The sequence below is a fragment of the Phyllostomus discolor genome, chromosome 10, assembly GCF_004126475.2.
Source record: "Phyllostomus discolor isolate MPI-MPIP mPhyDis1 chromosome 10, mPhyDis1.pri.v3, whole genome shotgun sequence".
Lineage (NCBI taxonomy): Eukaryota > Metazoa > Chordata > Mammalia > Chiroptera > Phyllostomidae > Phyllostomus > Phyllostomus discolor.
In genome coordinates, this window is record NC_040912.2 from 30,669,024 (window position 1) to 30,686,057 (window position 17,034).

The following is a 17,034-nucleotide window of genomic DNA, read 5'->3' on the forward strand; positions in this document are numbered from 1 at the left end:
CCTAAAACATTCACTATCCCAGACTTCTCAGTTTGGAACAGTCATGGGCCCAGTTCTAGCCAATAAGACATAAGCAAAGGCACTGGGTGGAGTTACTGGAAAAGTTTTATTAAGGGAAACAGTTGGCTGGCATGTATTTTATCCACAATAAACTAATTTTAAAAGATGAAAGTAAATTAGACAAGTAGCTTGAACAAAATTACAAAGAAGAATGCATTGAAAAAAAATACCAATAGTCAAATCTCTTCAAGAATTAAAATGACAGGCTAAAAATAAAAAATAAATTACTCCTTTAGAAAATATTAATTTGCTACTAGTCATCTATATTCTTCTTCTTTGTTTTAATGGATGGCTTGTATGCACTTCTTCCAACTTGTCTTCTGGAGGCTTTGGCACAGGTGAAGCCACCTAGTTTAAAAAAAGAAGAGAACCAACAAATTTTAATTTTTTTTTAAAGATTTTATTTATTTTTAGAGGGAGGGAGGGAGGGAGGGAGAAAGAGAGGGAGAGAAACATCAATGTATGGTTGCCTCTCATGTGCCCCCACTGGGGACCTGGCCCGCAACCCAGGCATGTGCCCTGACTGGGAATCGAACCGGTGATCCCTTGGTTCGCAGCCCACGCTCAATCCAGTGAGCTACACCAGCCAGGGCCAAATTTTAATTTTTATAGTACAAGAGTAAATTAACTATCAGAAGAGGTAGGATAGATACCCAGTAGTTCAATCCTTGCTATCATGTTTGAAGCAGAGCTAGCTCAAGTTCAAGGTTCAGCCTACAATCTAGGCACAGAACAAAGTTTTCTGTCCAAACATTGATGGAAGTAAAATTTCAAAAGAAATTTAACAGGGAAAAGGAATTGAGGGGAGAGAAGTACACATATGCTCTACTTTCACATTCCTTCATAGATCTGGAGTCACCTGTTGTTTCTGGATACAGATACGTAGCCTGGCTGCATATACCCTGAAAGAGTGATAATGTCTGATGTATTTAGGGACATGGACGCTTGTGGGGAGGGGATGAAAATTTTGAAGAAATAATCAGAAATGGCCTTAATTTCTTAGGGAAAATGAAATCAAACATCCTGAAAAAATGAGTAGACAATAAGTTAAAGCAGAGTAAATTGGTCTTCACTTAAAATAGAAAATTATTAGAACCTGGTAAATTAAATTTAGTATTTCTCCTTTTTGTTGCTCTATGACTTTTTCTCTTTATTTCTTATTATACAAATATTTTCTCTTAACTTCTTACTATACAAATATAATATTTATTATTATACAAATGTTATATTACTATATAAAATATTTTAGAATAAAACACCAAGTAAAGTATAGCATTTCTTCACAAATCAAATGTTTTAATTTTCCATGATTCTTTTGAAGCCTTGACAATATGTGGATAAATTTCTTTTCTTTTTTTTTAGATTTTATTTATTTTCAGACAGAGGGGAAGGGCGGGAGAAAGAGGGAGAGAAACAACAATGTGTGGCTGCCTCTTGGCACCCCACAATGGGGACCTGGCCTGCAACCCAGGCATGCGCTCTATACTGGGAATCGAACCAGCGACCCTTAGATTTGTGGGCCAGCACTCAACCACTGAGCCACACCAGCCTGGGCTGGATAAAATTTTTAACACAGCAGTAAACATAGTGAATACATGATTTGTTTAGTTATTCATTCACTAAATATTAAGTGCCAATGGTATGTTAGGAGTTTGGGATCTATCAGGCCAAAAAAAAATCTCTGCTTTCATGAATATTAAATTCTGGAAGACTGAAGACTGACAGTAAAAAAGGAGTGTTATATTATTTCTAGAAAGTGATGAGCACTTCGGTTAAATAAAGAGAAGGTGGGTTTGGGGGTGTCAGGAATGGCGGGGTGTGGGGATGTTGTTCTATTTCCATACATGGGCTTTGGATCTAACACAGTTTTCTCGAAAACACAGTCAGCTCTGGCTCAGACAGCCATGCATCTGCACCTGTGCCCCAGTTCAGCTGTATGTGAAGAAGGAAGGGCACCAGCACAAACTAAAAAATTTAAAAAGAGGCTTAGACATAGAAATTGTGTCCATGGATTTGTTTTTTAAATCCTCATCTGAGGACATACTTTTCATTGCTTTTTTTATTTTAGAGAGAGATGAAGGGAGAGAGAAGCATGAATTGCTTTCCCCTTTTACGTGCCTGTGCCTGGACCAGGGATTGAACTGCCACCTAGGTATGTGCCCTGACTGGGAATCAAACCCACAACCCCTTCGGCTACAGGACGACACTTCAACCAACTGAGCCATGCCAGCCAGGGCTGCATGGATGGATTTTAATTATTATTATTAAAAAAGAAACCCTTATCCTTAATCAGATAATTTTCAGGTAAAAAAATACCAAGTTAATTAAGCTACCTCAATCCCCTGCTTAATCACATTATAAAACATGTACAATAGTGTGAAAAGCACTTTCTGAACCTAAGAGAATGGCCTTTCTCCCTTAGTTTATGATTTCTAAGTCTTACCCCAAGAAAGGTATTTTAAAAGCAAACTCAAATGTTAACTTTCTTTTATTTGTGCTCAGAAATTGAAAAATGATTGTGTAAATGTTAAATTATTAAGTAGAAAAATCTAGTTCTAATCTATTCAAGAAGTTTACATTTGAAATGCAAACCTTAAGAATTAATCTTTAGAAGCCTCACCTTCCTCTGTGGTCACCTCCATCAAAGAAGCCAATAAGCATTTTGAATTTAATGTAATCTGAAATAACTCTGAATTTGAGAAAAATAAATTGTAATAATTTTACTTCAATACCATAGTTCTCTCCTTTGGCTAGTATCAGAACCATGGGCTTGGGGGGCACTTTAAAAAACAGGGAAGGGCCAGGGCTCTGCTCTCACGGATTGATCTCACTGACTGACACCACTGCTTTTCTGCTTTATAGCGAGAGGGATATACAGTATACAGGGCGGGGCGAAGGTAGGTTTACAGTTGTTTACATGGAAAATAATACAATAGTTAATAAATAATACAAGAATAAACTCCGTGTTTCGTGTACTCACACTGTAAACCTCCTTTTGCCCACCGTGTATTGTTTAATGTTTAAGATAAGGATTAATGGTATCAAGGCATATAAATCTGTTAAAAATTCAGTTAATTTAACAGAGAATTCCAGGAAGACACATCAAAAAATTACAAATATTAATGGCAATACTGTTGTTCTCATAAATAATTCTCCATTTAGTGTTAGTCTATAACCAAATCATCTCAGAGAAGTTTCAAGTGATCTTACCTCTTTAAGTTTATTCCGAATTAAGTTTACTGTTGTATTCAATGAGTCATCATGCATATCCACTTTAGGTATGTCTGGGAGCAAAGGCCCAATCAGAACCTCATTACTGCTCCTGCTTGTTTCAAGAAAAGTTCCAAGTTTACGATCATCTTCTCTTCGTCTTTTCCGCTCCTGTAGCTGTGTTGTCCTAGGCATAAATCTGTCCACTGCCTCTGAAGGAGTAATAGCCTTCTGAGCACCAGGGCACGCCACTGATTTTTTGAAAGTTTTCACCGGCATTTTCTGCAAAGAAACATTGTGGTTGCAATGCCCCACTGTTTCATCATGGTTTCTGCCATCCTGAGAGGAGTGTGATGCTCTGTCCACGTACTCTCCTGATGAGCACATACATTGTGAGGAGAAATAACATAAAGGTAATTCACAAGAATAAGGGAGACAAGGATCTGAGTTCCCAGCACAAGTGTTCAAAGCAGCTTCACAAAATCCAGATTTCTTTGAATGGAAGTCTTGTCTAAAACCTTTCGTGTCTCTATGCTCCGTAACCAGTTTCTTCTTTGCCACGAAATGATCTTTGTATTACCATTTAAAAGGTGAGAGAAGGGGAAACAGAAATGGTGCATTTACATTCATCATTCAGAAAAGAGTTATTTTAAAAACAAGCATTACTTTAAAATGCTAACAAATGCTACCCTAAAATTTTTATTTCTTGAGCAGGTAGCATATTCACATGGTTTAAAAGCTAAAAAGGATAGGAGGACAGTAGTGTCAAGCTACATTCTTTCTTTGCTCCCTGTATGCCTGGTTTCCATCCCCATAAGTAATCACAATTTTTATCTTATTTATCTGTCCCATATGTCTTACTTTTCTTCCTTCCACCTACCTCTTTCTCCTCTGTAATACCCATTTCTCTGCACCTTGCCTTTTCCAGTTAACTGTAGATCTTGGAGAGTTTTTCCATGTTGTTACATACAAAGCTGCTTTTTTTTTCTTTACAGTTTAGGGTATTCTACTATATAAGTGTATATGCTGCTGAGTTTGTGCTAGTTTTTTTTAAAGGAGGCAATATGGTGGGCCCGTATTTAGTAATTTCCTTTGCCACTCATACACATATACAAGTTTGTGTGTAGCTACTAATTTACATATCCCACAGGTTAAAATTCAGTGTCTACAAATGACCAGGGACTCTCAACAGCTCTCTCAACAAATTTTCAGGTAAGTTTTCCAAGAGTCTTCCTTTATTTCTCTCTTCACCACTGCCACATGCCCACTCCCCAATCAGCCCTGACCTCACCATATTCAACAGCTGTAGGGACACTGACTCTTTCTTTCAACCAAAGGGTGGAAGTCCGGTAATCAGAGCCTCTAGCAGTACTCAGATTCCAGAATGCACGCACTATCTTAATCCAGTCCTGACGGCTCTGGCCCTTCAGTGTGCATCCCAGAGCCACGACTCCACTCCAGGCACCTGGAACATGTGTCTAGGGAAACTCAGTTGGGCATATGGGCATCTGGCCAGCTCCTGGCCAACAGTGAGACTTTTCCACTTCTGGCAGTTTTACATTAGCAGCTGGTTTGCAGATCCTAATTGTTTCTCACTGACTTTAGGTTAAAATTTTAATTCCTTGCACGGGACACAAGGCCTCTCACCATTCACTTCCTATCCGCTTTTGTCATCTCCCTGAAGCCCCTGTGTGTGGTTATCTCATATAACACACAGTTCCTTAAGATTCACGATGCTCACTTATTCCTTTGGGCCTTTAAACGTGTTACCTGGCCCACCTTCCCATTTCTTCTCCCTTCCTGAGTAATGTCTACTTATCCTTCAAAACTCAGCCATCTCTCTCATCCTACAGGAAGTCTTCCACGAACGAACATCTCTGTCTTTCCAGCCCAGATTATGTTGGGTGCTACAAAGAACCCTGCTACAGTTATTGAACATTATCATCATTTATTTACCTCTCTGCCCACTAGGCTGACAGCTCCATAATGCTATACCTATCAGAATTCCTGACACATAGGTTTTAGTAACAGGCTCTCCATACCTTTATTTTTAGTAGCTTTTGCTATATAAGCTTTTCTCTCTTGTAGTTTTTTTCTAGTTTCTTCAACTGTTTCAAATTCTGGAGCATAGCACACATGTAGCAATCCACCAAAGAAACTCTGCTCATCCATTTTTCTCTTGGCTATCCTAAACAGAAATACATGATAGGATGATTTATGAATCTAGGTTTACTTAGGATAAAAGCTTGACTAGTATGCAACACACTGATCTAAAGAACAAGAGGATGGTATCATTTATCAAATACTTATTAAACATGTATAACTGGTCAAACATTACTACAATAAATATTTAAGTACTTCTCTGCCCAGGGGTAATACAAAATACTGATTGAGATTTTACCACGTGCCAGGCAGTATCCTAAGAGCTTCACTTGAATTAACACTTCACAACAACCCTATGGGGAGAGTGAGGCTGGGGGAGATGCATCACTTCGCCATGCTCACACTAGTTAGTGGAGCTAGGATTCAAATCCAGAGGTCAAATTCCAAGGCCTGTTGAAAATGCAAAAACTCTAGAAAATATCCTTCTCTAATCACGAGGAGCTGGCAAGTTAGTTAGGGAAGTGAGATTACATATAAGTGCAACCTGAGAACAACATCTGACCCCATAAAATAAGTGCTTTATGGTAGACAGCCAGTGTTATTCATGACACAGAAAATATGAAGTGTTAACAGCCAGGGAAAGATGAGTCTTAGAACAAATTAGTAGGGGTCACATTAAAATAGATAAGGCATTTCACATTACAGCCTTTTGGAACAGAAGTTATGTGATACAAAAGGCATGAAGTACATGGGGTCAATTCACACAGGTGCCTAACAGTAGGAATCTCAATAGCTAAAGTTTGCTGCATTCTGAACAGGGGGTGCTATTCTAAGCCCTTTACACAGATTACCTCATTTCATCCTCATACAACCTCAATAAGCTGGTCCTCTTACTGTACAAATTTTACAGAATAGGAAAAATAGGCTTAATAGCAATAAATAACCTGTCCAGGGTCATGATGTCAATAAACAGTGGAACTGGAAAACCCACTCCCAACCCAATTTTTAAACTACATGACAAAACTATCATGGGAATGACAGCATGGGAATGATGTGATGGACAGTATTCTGGTAAGGCTAACATTTAAAAAGACTGGAGGAAGAAAAGAATAACATAGGGCTGTGTTAGGTTGTTGGGTAATTCAGGTATGAATGGGGGAAACCTGGGGCCAAAATAATAGCAATGGGAATGGAGGCAGATAAGACAGTACCTAAATTGCACATTACCTTGCACTTTGTAAGTTCATAAATTTAATAAGATAAACTTCTGTAAAGTCTTCTGCTGGGTATTCATCTAGAGCATTATACTGTTCAATTGCACCATATAGAGCAAATCGCTCAACTAATTCCTTCATTGCTCCCACTGCAGGAACTCCTTGTATTAACAAGTACCGAGATTCCAAATTAATGGTATATACCTAAAAGAAATGCAAACAAGGTAAATGTATGTCATCAATAAGCCTAAACAAGCAGCTTTATAAAAAAACCGAAAAGCTTAGAAAACAAGAAATATTCTTCAACCAGCCTGCGGAAAACAGAAAAAAACCCTGCCCTTCTAATAAAGGATAATTCACCCCACGTGAATTCACCCAACTAAAGCATAAAATAGACTACCTTAAATTGACGTGTTTTCCCGGAAGATGGCTCGATAGAAGTTATTGGAAAGAGTCAAATATTCATTGAGTGCTTACCACGTCGCAAGCAACACCGTAAATACGGAAGATACAATGATTAAAACAAAGACCGGTTTTCGTAGGGCTGACGTCTTCCTAGTTGACCAAAGGAGTCGCGAAAATCTTTGGTACCTGATTACCACGGTTCCTCATACCTATCTTCAACGAATAAAGGATTTCACTGCAGCCTTTCAAGGCTTTATTTACAAAGGCTGGGCGTGTGGAACTACAACTCACACAAAGCTCCTGAGGGTAAAAATTGGAACCAGAATCACTTTACCCTGACTGCACGGGGCCGTCGCCCCTCCCGATACTTGGCCCGTGTGTCGCATACAGCCTTTTGAACGTGGTGGTCGAAGAAGCCGCCGAGTTCCCCACCACTCGACGCCATGTTGCCGGTTTTGGCCGTCGCTGAAACGACAACATCCGCTGGGCTGCACTCCTGTTTACCCAATAAGATAGAGGGGTGGGTCAAGACGTGCCCAGATTGGCTGGAGAATCGACAGCGTCGGCCCTCGTTTCCTGCAGGCGAGAATTCTGTGAAAGAGGTGCCGCCCCCTAGCGGCGTGGCGGAGAAGCCAGGAGAAAAAAAGTCTGCTTGCCCCTCCCGCTACTGGCCGTGAGAGGCGCCCGGGAAGGGGGAGGGGTTGTGGGGGCGGGGCCAATCGATGTTATCCAGCTCCGACGCCTTGGGCTTGAGAGCTTAGCCCGGGTCGGCTAGGGTGGGTGGCCGGGACGTCCGCGTTGGCCGACGATGTGGGGCAGCGAACGTCTGGTGGGTGCCGGGGAAAGTGGGGCTGTCGTAACTGTGGTTTTCACCAACGCTCGCGACTGCTTCCTCCATTTGCCTCGGCGCCTCGTGTCTCAGCTGCACCTGCTGCAGGTAATGCACCGGCCCGGGACTGGGCTCCAAGCCTGGAGGCGGGACACCTGGTCGGTAGTCGAGTCGGGCTAGCAGAGGCTTTTCAGGGACATGGCGGCCGCAGAGACCTCTCCCGGTGGCGGGCATGGGCTCTTTTCTGGCGTCCCGGAGCAGAGCGGAGGCCAGCCTGAGGGCGCCTCGAGGGCAGGGCCAGTCGGGGGCCGTGTCTGCAGCCCCCACCACGTCTAATACAGCCCGGGCCTTTAAGTGAACTGGCTTTATTCCAGGGCCCTTCACTCGGTGAAACTGGGCTCTCAAACATCTTTATAATCTACTTTTGCATTCAAATATTACTTCAGGTTGGAACACTCTTGAGAAGTCGTTTCTTGTTGATGTTTGTGCTTGTTTTTTAAAAATGTTTTCCCGCCAGCGATTTTCAGGTGTCTTCGGCTGCAGTCCGGGCCTCCAGAGGGAAAGATTTGGTTTGTTAGCTGAGACCCTGTAGCTTAACGGGGACTAAGCGCCGTGTCCCCGGTGCTACGGGACAGGTTGATAAAATTAAGGTTCTTCCCTGCAACCTCGCGGCTCGCAACACTGCGGAGCAGCGCCAGTAGTGTGCAGTGGATTATGCATACTTGGACGTGTGCAGTTAGCGTTATTTGAGTCAATGCTGTCAATTGCCCTTCTAGAGGTTCTGATTGTGGTTCGTGGCTCTAACCCTTGGCAAAGATAGAGCATCCCAGTTTTCACAATTAAAAACAGACACCTGGCCTACGAGTTTGCGTGTACTATTGGGAGCAAAAGGCTAGATCACAGCTGTACTTTATTGGTTCGGTTCCAGACCACTGGGATCTAATGAGTGTGGCAATAAAGCCAGTGGAGTGTCTTGCCTTTAATTTGTAAAAGCTACCAACGTCTGTGAAGCGCAATAAAGCGAAGCCCAACAAAAGGAGATACACCTTTATTTGAAATCCTTGAAAATCCTCGATGTGGCAGCCACCACTGCATAATCCATGCGGGAGATATTTAAGAGTTTACAATAATTTCAGGTATCCCACCTTTCCACTTTAGCTACTTTTGTTATGTTTTTCTGGATCAGCGATTTTATACTGGTGCACCACAACAATTTTTAAAACATGCAGTACGTGACTATTTAGTCAGCTGCATTGACCTCTTTTCCCTTCGATTGTCAAATTAAAAAATGAGTATGTGCCCTGGCTGGGTAGTTCATTTGGTTAGAGCGTTCTATGTACCAAAGTTGCAGGTTCAATCTCCAATCAGGGCACATACAAAAAGCAACCAATTAATGCATAAATGAGTGGAAAAACAAATTGATGCCTCTGTCTCTGTTTCTCCCTCTCCCTTCCACTCTGCCCACCACCTCTCCCTCTTGAAAAGCTAAAATCAATAAAAAATAAATTTTTAAAGACCACAACCAACACAACAGTAGCCATCAGTTATGAATGAATCAAAAATTTACCTTTTTTTTTGTCAGATCGTCAAAAAATTTTTTTGGTGTGCTGCAGGAGGTTTGGGCAAAAGCAGGGAGTCAGTCATTCATTGATTAGACTAAAGTGGCAAAGGGCCCCTCTCCAGTCTGTCCTTTCATTCTCTCCAAGTGCCCAGGGGCCCTGTGGTCCTAGTGAAAAACTTTTGAGATGAAAATGAACTCAGAACATTAGTCTGCAAAGTTGACTAAATTCAGCTGAACACAGAGTATGACTTTAGGAGCTGGTTACTACAGTTTGACCAAACAAGTAATTGAAGTATTTTTCCATTTTAATAAAGTTGATTTCCCCTTTTCCCGTGAGTTGGTGGAATTCTCCTTTTTGATGTTTCAGGGCATACTTTATATTTCCTCATTTAACATCTTTGGTTTTAAAAGTTACTTCATGTGAAGTAGGGGAATTGATCACTGTTATATGTCACTGACTTGGATGAAACTCCACAGAAAGCATCTGGGGTTTCGGTCAGCTTTACTCTTGTTACCTGTCAGCTCCCATAGTTCCAGCTGACATAGCAACTGAGGACTTTTGGCTGCACATCTAGGGCTCTTTGTACTTGCTCACACTGTGCTCAGTGGAAAGACTTTTGCCAGCCAGAGCACTTGGGCTGTCCTGTGAAGAATTGTGAGAAAAATGTATGACTAAGTGATACACGATGATATTCTTTTTTTTTCTTTTTTTTTTAAGATTGTTTATTTTTAGAGAGAGGGTAAGGGAGGGGAAAAAGGGAGAGAAATAACTTGCATGCCCCCATCTGGCGCACCTGGCCTGTAATCTTGGCATGTGCCCTGACTGGGAATCAAACCGGCAACCCTTTGGCTTGCCGGCTGGCACTCAATCCACTGAGCAACACCAGCCAGGGTGATTTTCTTTATACAGCTTTAGTAACATGGTCAATTTAAACTATATTACCTCAGAAGTGGCTCTAATATCCTTGGAAATTTCTGTTTAAATAAACAGAGTAAACAGACAATAACCAGTTTTGAGGTAGGAAAATATGGTGTATATGAGTGAATTTATTAAATAATTTATTTTGATACTAATAAATGAATTTGATAATACTAAAACTTCCTAATATGTTAAGTCTCAGTGGTCATGAATGAAATTCTTTTTATTAAAAAATGTGTGTGAAAATGCTTGTGATACAGTGTTAAGTGGGGGGGGGGGGGCCTAATCATGACTATATTATACAACTATGTAAAAAAAAACTTTCTACCAGAGGAGAAGGAGTGTGAGGGAGGACAAAGAGGGTAAAGGGGGGTCAATACATGGTGACTGAAAACTAGACTTCAGGTGGTGAGCACAAAACAAGCCTCCAGAAGTTGAATTATAAAGTTATGGTACACCTGAAATGTATGTAATGTTATTGGCCAAAGTAATGTTTTTAATTTTAGAAATTAATTAATTAAAAAAATTGTACATAAAAAGATTAGTCGGAAATCAGTCAAATTGTTCACATGGTTGTCTTTTTGTGGAGGAAATAACAATAATTCTTGTTTTTCCTTCCAACATTATATATTTTCTATGCTTTATATAATGAGTTTGTAATTCTTTAGTCATAGAAAACATTGTTTTAATTCTTAGCCACAAACTTACATATTTTATATGAATGCTCTTAATGAGAATAAATGTTATTTTTACTATTTTTTAACAAATATGTTTTCATAGTTATAAAACTTTAAAATTTTATTTAGGAAGCTGCATAATATGAAATTTCTGGAAGCATAATATGAAATAAGAAACTATTAACAGTAATTACCTCTGTGGAAAGGGGCCTGCTCTCACATTTTATGCTTTTGTACTTTCACTGTGTGCATTTGTTACTCTTCTAATAAGTTACTACTGTTGTATCTTTAATGATCATGGTATGCTGCTAGATACTGACTCATACTTTACTAAAATAGTAAATTTATAGCTTATTTAATAATTTCCCTATTGATAGACACTTACACCAGTCCTAAGTTTTCATTGTGACAGAGAACACTGCAGAGATGTGTTCTGTTTTTTTTTTCTTTTTCTCATCATTAATTCATCTCCAGACTATTAATTCATTGATTCATCTCCATTAATTCACCTCCAGGCTATATAAGTTCATTGGCCACCTGTTGCCATGTTGAATTTTGGAATGGTTGAGTCAATTTATAATGCCATCATAGAAATGTGTGCTGGTTTCACCTGAAGTATTGCCAGTGTTGGGTGTTGGAAATTATTGTAGCTTTTTAAACTCTGTAGCAGAGGTGGATAACAGCAGTCAACAAGTTGTAGAACTGTTTTTGTGTTTGTGGATTATAGTAATAGTTTTATCACTTATGTGAATCCAGAAAAGCATGTAAAAACTTTCAAAACCTCTCTCCCCCATTTTTTTATTTCTTGAACAAATAGAATCAAGCTATAGAAGTAGCCTGGGGTCACCAGCCTGCATTCTTGAGCTGGGTGGAAGGCAGGCATTTTTGTGATCAAGGTGAAAATGTGGCTGAAATTAACAGACACGTTGGTCAGAAACTTGGACTCTCGAATGGGGAACAGGTAAGCACCAAAGGTGATGGCAGTGACTTTCTCCTAATGTCACGTAGTACAGAGATGGAAATAAAATTTAAAGTTCAGTTTTCTTTTTAAAGGAGGAGAAATGACACCTAACCTGTATGTTACTCTAATTAGTCCAGGATATTCAAGTTGACCCTATATACCATTATTAAGTCATTATCTTGTAGTGTAGCATGCTCTAGTTGGTTTTTGTATTCTATTTTACTCATTTTCCAGGTTCCATAATTTTGTTTTTGTGCAATTTTTGCTTTATAAATTATTTCACTTTAATTATTGAACTTCATTTTATTTGTTTCTGACAAATTTTCTAACCGTCCAGGGTTATACTTGATTTTTAAAAATCTATCCTACAGCTCTGTCTGGTGTGGCTCAATGGCTTGAGCACTGGCCTGCCAACCAAAAGGTCTCCAATTTGATTACCAGTCAGGGCACGTGCCTGGGTTTCGGGCCAGGTTCCTGGTTGGGGGCGTGCTTGAGGCAACTGATCTCTTGCACATTGCCATTTCTCTCCTTCTTTTTCTCCCTCTCTTCTCTTCTCTCTCAAAGTAAATCAATAAAATCTTTTTTAAAAAAAGAATTGTACTTTAAAAAAATAAAAATCTATCCTACAAAAGAGGGTTATTATTTTTCCATTTTTGTCTTGCAATGAATTTAATGTACTTAGATTGTAAACTCCAAAGCTTAAGGACTGCTCATGTCTATTTTATTTTATTATTTTCATCAATTTACTCTTTTAAAAATATTTTAGGCTACAGAAGTAATACATGATTTATTACAAATACTTTACAATTGAAAGTAAAAAATGTTTTCCCTTTCTCTATTCCCAGCTTCAGAATAAATGTGTACTGTATGTTGGGATCTCAGTAGACCTTTAGGACTTAAAGAATGAGGTCTTACATATTTTCTGCAATTTTTCCTACAAAGTATATCAGGGACCCCCTTCCATATATTACAAACTATATGCATTGAACATCTCTGTATATATGGAATGGAATAGTGAAAATTGAATTGCCACGTCCAGAGGGCTGCACATTTAAACGTCGATAGATGGCGCTAACTTGCTTTCTATTACCAGTATCCATTACCAGTACTGTTAACAGTACACAAAAGTGTCATATCTTTTTAACTTGTTTTGAACACATACATGTTTTTGATAATGAGAATAGACACTGATAAGAAATCACAGGCCTAGCACTAGTCCTTTGCTTATCCTACATTTTTCCTAGAATCTTAAGTCTCTAGCACCAGAGTGACCTTAGAAATGACTAACTTTGGTACCCTGCCCTACAAACCTACAGAGATGGGATATTTTGCCCAGGATTTCATAATAAGTCACAGTTCTGCTCTCTGAGTGTGTGCCACTTCCGTGTGCAGAACATCAGCTTCCCATTGCTGATCTTGATGTCTCACCAGCATTCTGAACAGTCCTGCTTGTTTTTATCTCCCGCTGGCTTCAAAGTGAACTTTTACCTGATCTTTTGTAGATACCCTATATTGTAGCAATAACATTAAGGTGATGTCTCCCAAAGAATCACTGATAGGAACAGGAAATGGACTGGCTTGCTCAGGACTCTGACTTCTTGGTGGGCAGGAGCTGCTCTGTGCTTCCTCAGAACCACCCCCTTCAAACAGGGCACACGGGAGGTACTGAAGGGAAGTTCACTGAGGAGTCGGGTAAGGCCTGTGGGGAAATCGTGCTCCAGTCCACAGAAGCAGAGAAGGAAGGCCTGGTCACCTGGGGCATTTAATAGTTAGTTGGTGGCTTTGGATTTTAGTCCTCCAATCTCTAGAAATGCTAACAGGAGAGGAGAGACAGTGAGATGGTAGAGTCCAGCTTCTTGTGGCACACGAGCATTTCATGTAGCTCTGTAGACTGGAATGAGGGGTATTTGTTTTACTGTGCTTTTAGTGGTGGATGATTATACTTCTAAATTTAAATAATTGGCTGTTATCTCAGTTTCACTGTGGTTTTTAGTTTTGTAGAAATAGAAGCAGCATGGCTTGAACTTAGTTATAAAACTAACAGTTGCAAAACTAGAAATAATGGTATTTCTATACTGGACCAAGTCATGACTTGATGACAGTGTTGTTTCTTACATTTTTTTTAACTTACATTAATTTTAAGTGGTTATTTTTATTTTATATTATTATTTGGCGTTGTGCTAGGATGTATTTTCCTTTTTGCTATAATTTATTATGAAATAATTTCTCCTAAAATGCTGTGTGTATCAAGGCCTAGCTAAAAATAGGAAGATCTATCAGGTAGGACTACATACACACACACACTCACACTTAGTTATATACCTAAGGAGAAGTTATTTTTCAGGGATACAAAAGTCTTTTAAAAGCAGTGTTAGCCCTGACCGGTGTGGCTCAGCTGGCTGGGCATCATCCCGCAAAGTGAAGGGAAGGGCTGCCGGTTTGATTCCCACTCGGGGCACATGCCTATGTTGCGGGTTTGGTCCCCTGTCTAGGCGTGTGCAAGAGGCAAGAGATAAATCCCTTCCCCTCTCTCTAAAAAGTAATAGAAAAAGTAGTTTTACATTTTTAAAATGTCTTTCAGGTGTTCCTCAAGCCGTGTTCCCATGTGATGTCTTGTCAGCAAGTTGAGGTGGAACCGCTGTCCGCAGACGACTGGGAGATACTGGTAAAGAAAGTGAAATAACCTTGTTTAAGATTAAAATACTTCAAAATAGCAGCGTCATTAGATGTCTGTCTCTGAGCTTCACCATATATATTCTGAGTTGGTTTGAGTTACAAGGATGACTTGAGATTTTCCTAACAGACATGAAATGGACAAAGTGTAAAATCAGTTGTTTTTTTTTGGTTTTGGTTCTAGGAACTGCATGCTGCTTCCCTGGAACAGCATCTTCTAGATCAAATTCGAATAGTTTTCCCACAAGCCATTATTCCTGTCTGGGTCGATCAGCACACTTACATATTTATCCAGATTGGTAGGTGCCATTGTAATGTTTGCCATCATACTGTCTGACACAGCACTGAGTCCAAAGCAGAGGCAGATGTGCATTAATGAGCTTTATTTTGTACACAGTTGCACTATTACCAACGGCCACTTATGGGAGGTTGGAGACTGACACCAGACTCCTTATTCAGCCAAAGACCCGCCAAGCCAAAGAAAATACGTTTTTTGAAGCAGATAGTGCACGTGGAACATCTCATAATTACGTAAGAGACCAAAAAGGATTGGCAGAACTCCAAACCAAGCAACATCAGTCAAATACTATACGAGTTACTGGGTCTGATGAAACAGATTCAGAGGATACAGTTGACTCACCATCAGTACCAAGCTTCTGGACTATGATAGGACGCATTTTCTCTTTTGGGTCTGAAAGGAAACAAGAGACATCCTGGGGTGTGACTGAAATCAGTGCATTCAAAAATATGCAGTCAGCAGTTGTTCCTGTGGACAATATTTTCCGAGTATGTAAATCTCAGCCTCCCAGCATATGCAGTGCCTCAGCAACTTCTATATTTCACAAACACCATGCCGTTCATGTATTTCCATGGGACCAGGAATATTTTGATGTGGAGCCCAGCTTTACTGTGACCTATGGAAAGCTGGTTCATCTACTTTCTCCAAAGCAACAGCAAAGTAAAACGAAGCAAAGTGTCCTGCCACCTGAAAAAGAGAAGCAGATGTCACAACCATTAGATCAAAAACAAATTAGTCTAGACCATAGTCAAGATGCCGGTAAGGCCTGTGTGCTGAAGGTGGTCTGGAATGGACTTGAGGAATTGAAGAATGCCATAAAATACACCAAAAATGTGGAAGCTCTCCATCTTGGGAAAGTCTGGGTTTGTATAAATTTTGTAATTGGGAATGAAATAATTTTATGTTGTTTGAACTACCCCAAATTATGAATTAAAATAATATATATAAATTGAAAACCCAATAGAATAAGAAATCATATCTAAAAAAATCCCTGCTAGGACACATTTCTGTGGGGTAAAGTCCTTGTTTGGGTAAAAATTGTGTATTTTCTGCCTAAGTAAACTTGGACAGTAAAGTCCTATGCTCAGGCCTAGAGAAGTGAAAATTCCTTGCCAGGGATTAAATAGCAAGAACTAGGAGTCAAACCCAGGCAGGGTGACTCTAGAGTTCGTGCTTAGCTTGGGGTGCCCTACGAAGCCTCACATCTTCATTACCTGCATAAGGTTTGTTTCCAAGTTCCTGAAAGCACAGGAAGGACTTGCTGTGTATTGGGGGAAATGCCCGAAACAGGGAGAGGCCCACAGCTCCCTCTGATGGCACCTGGATTAAAATGCACCTGTAAACTGCTTGCTTTGCTGGTGTCGGCTCTTTAGCTTGTGTGTGACTTGGAGAGGAAATAGAACAACTGATGTTCTACCCTTTCATCCTGGCCTCAAATATAAATGCTACACTTATGTGAAACGAGTCACCAGCCCCATTTACTTGAGCCTAGTTTGGAACCATTGTGAAGTGAAACTTGATGATAAGAAGGGGAAGAAATTGTTAAGATAGTGAAGAAAAATAGGAAGGGATGGGGACTTTCTTTGTAGATTTCTTTTCCTCTTACAGTTTAACTTATGCCTTTCATGCAGGTGACTTCAAAGTTTTAATCTCTTTGACCTACATCATTTTCTAAAGCTCTGGACCATGGCCTCATTATTTTCTGTTAGCTCCAAACTCAGTTTAAGACATCCCACTGCGGTGTCTAATGTGAACTCCTTATGACTCACCTCCTTTATTAATGGTTCTCCATTAGGTATGAATACCCTTTCATTTCCTTGAAATTGTGTGGTGAGGACAGGGTGAAGAAGCGATGATGGTAAAGTCTTGGGGACCACATAGATAGCAGTGAGGAGTCTGCACTTCCCACTCCACTCTGAAGGTTGGGTGTCATGGCCCCTGAGGAGTGGCAGTAGTTGCCGTCAGGTACCCAAGAAGTCTGGACTGGGTAGATGGACATTGATCACAGTCTAAAGAGGTGTTAAAAGAAAGAAATACAGGGGGGAAATTGAAATGTTTGTGATATAACAATACTAGAACATCCATCTGTTTATACTATGAATCTTGGTAACTTACATGATTTCA

General features: G+C 40.0%; 2 protein-coding genes across 5 annotated transcripts in view; one reads left to right on the forward strand and one right to left on the reverse strand.

The window, feature by feature from the left end:
* Nucleotides 1-87: 87 nt before the first annotated feature.
* On the reverse strand, nucleotides 88-7,480 carry RBM48 (RNA binding motif protein 48). Its single transcript, XM_028526141.2, has 5 exons — nucleotides 7,327-7,480; nucleotides 6,601-6,791; nucleotides 5,313-5,458; nucleotides 3,271-3,839; nucleotides 88-408 (listed from the first exon to the last, which is right to left on the reverse strand). The coding sequence occupies exons 1-5, from the start codon at nucleotides 7,435-7,437 to the stop codon at nucleotides 322-324; spliced, it is 1,104 nt and encodes a 367-aa protein (XP_028381942.1). The 5' UTR covers nucleotides 7,438-7,480; the 3' UTR covers nucleotides 88-321.
* Nucleotides 7,481-7,710: 230 nt separating this feature from the next.
* The window catches only part of PEX1 (peroxisomal biogenesis factor 1), a 48,697-nt gene continuing 39,373 nt past the window's right edge, over nucleotides 7,711-17,034 (forward strand). For 2 of the 4 annotated variants that reach the window (XR_004899624.1, XM_028525847.2), the window contains exons 1-5: nucleotides 7,714-7,929; nucleotides 11,796-11,939; nucleotides 14,521-14,604; nucleotides 14,797-14,911; nucleotides 15,010-15,773. Coding sequence is in view for 3 of the 4 variants with exons in the window: in XM_028525847.2 (XP_028381648.1) it covers nucleotides 7,801-7,929; nucleotides 11,796-11,939; nucleotides 14,521-14,604; nucleotides 14,797-14,911; nucleotides 15,010-15,773 (1,236 nt within the window). In the remaining variant the exon portion in view is untranslated. Of the gene's footprint in view, nucleotides 7,930-11,795; nucleotides 11,940-14,520; nucleotides 14,605-14,796; nucleotides 14,912-15,009; nucleotides 15,774-17,034 lie in introns of all 4 variants that reach the window. The other 2 variants (XM_036010619.1, XM_036010618.1) reach the window with 2 other exon arrangements.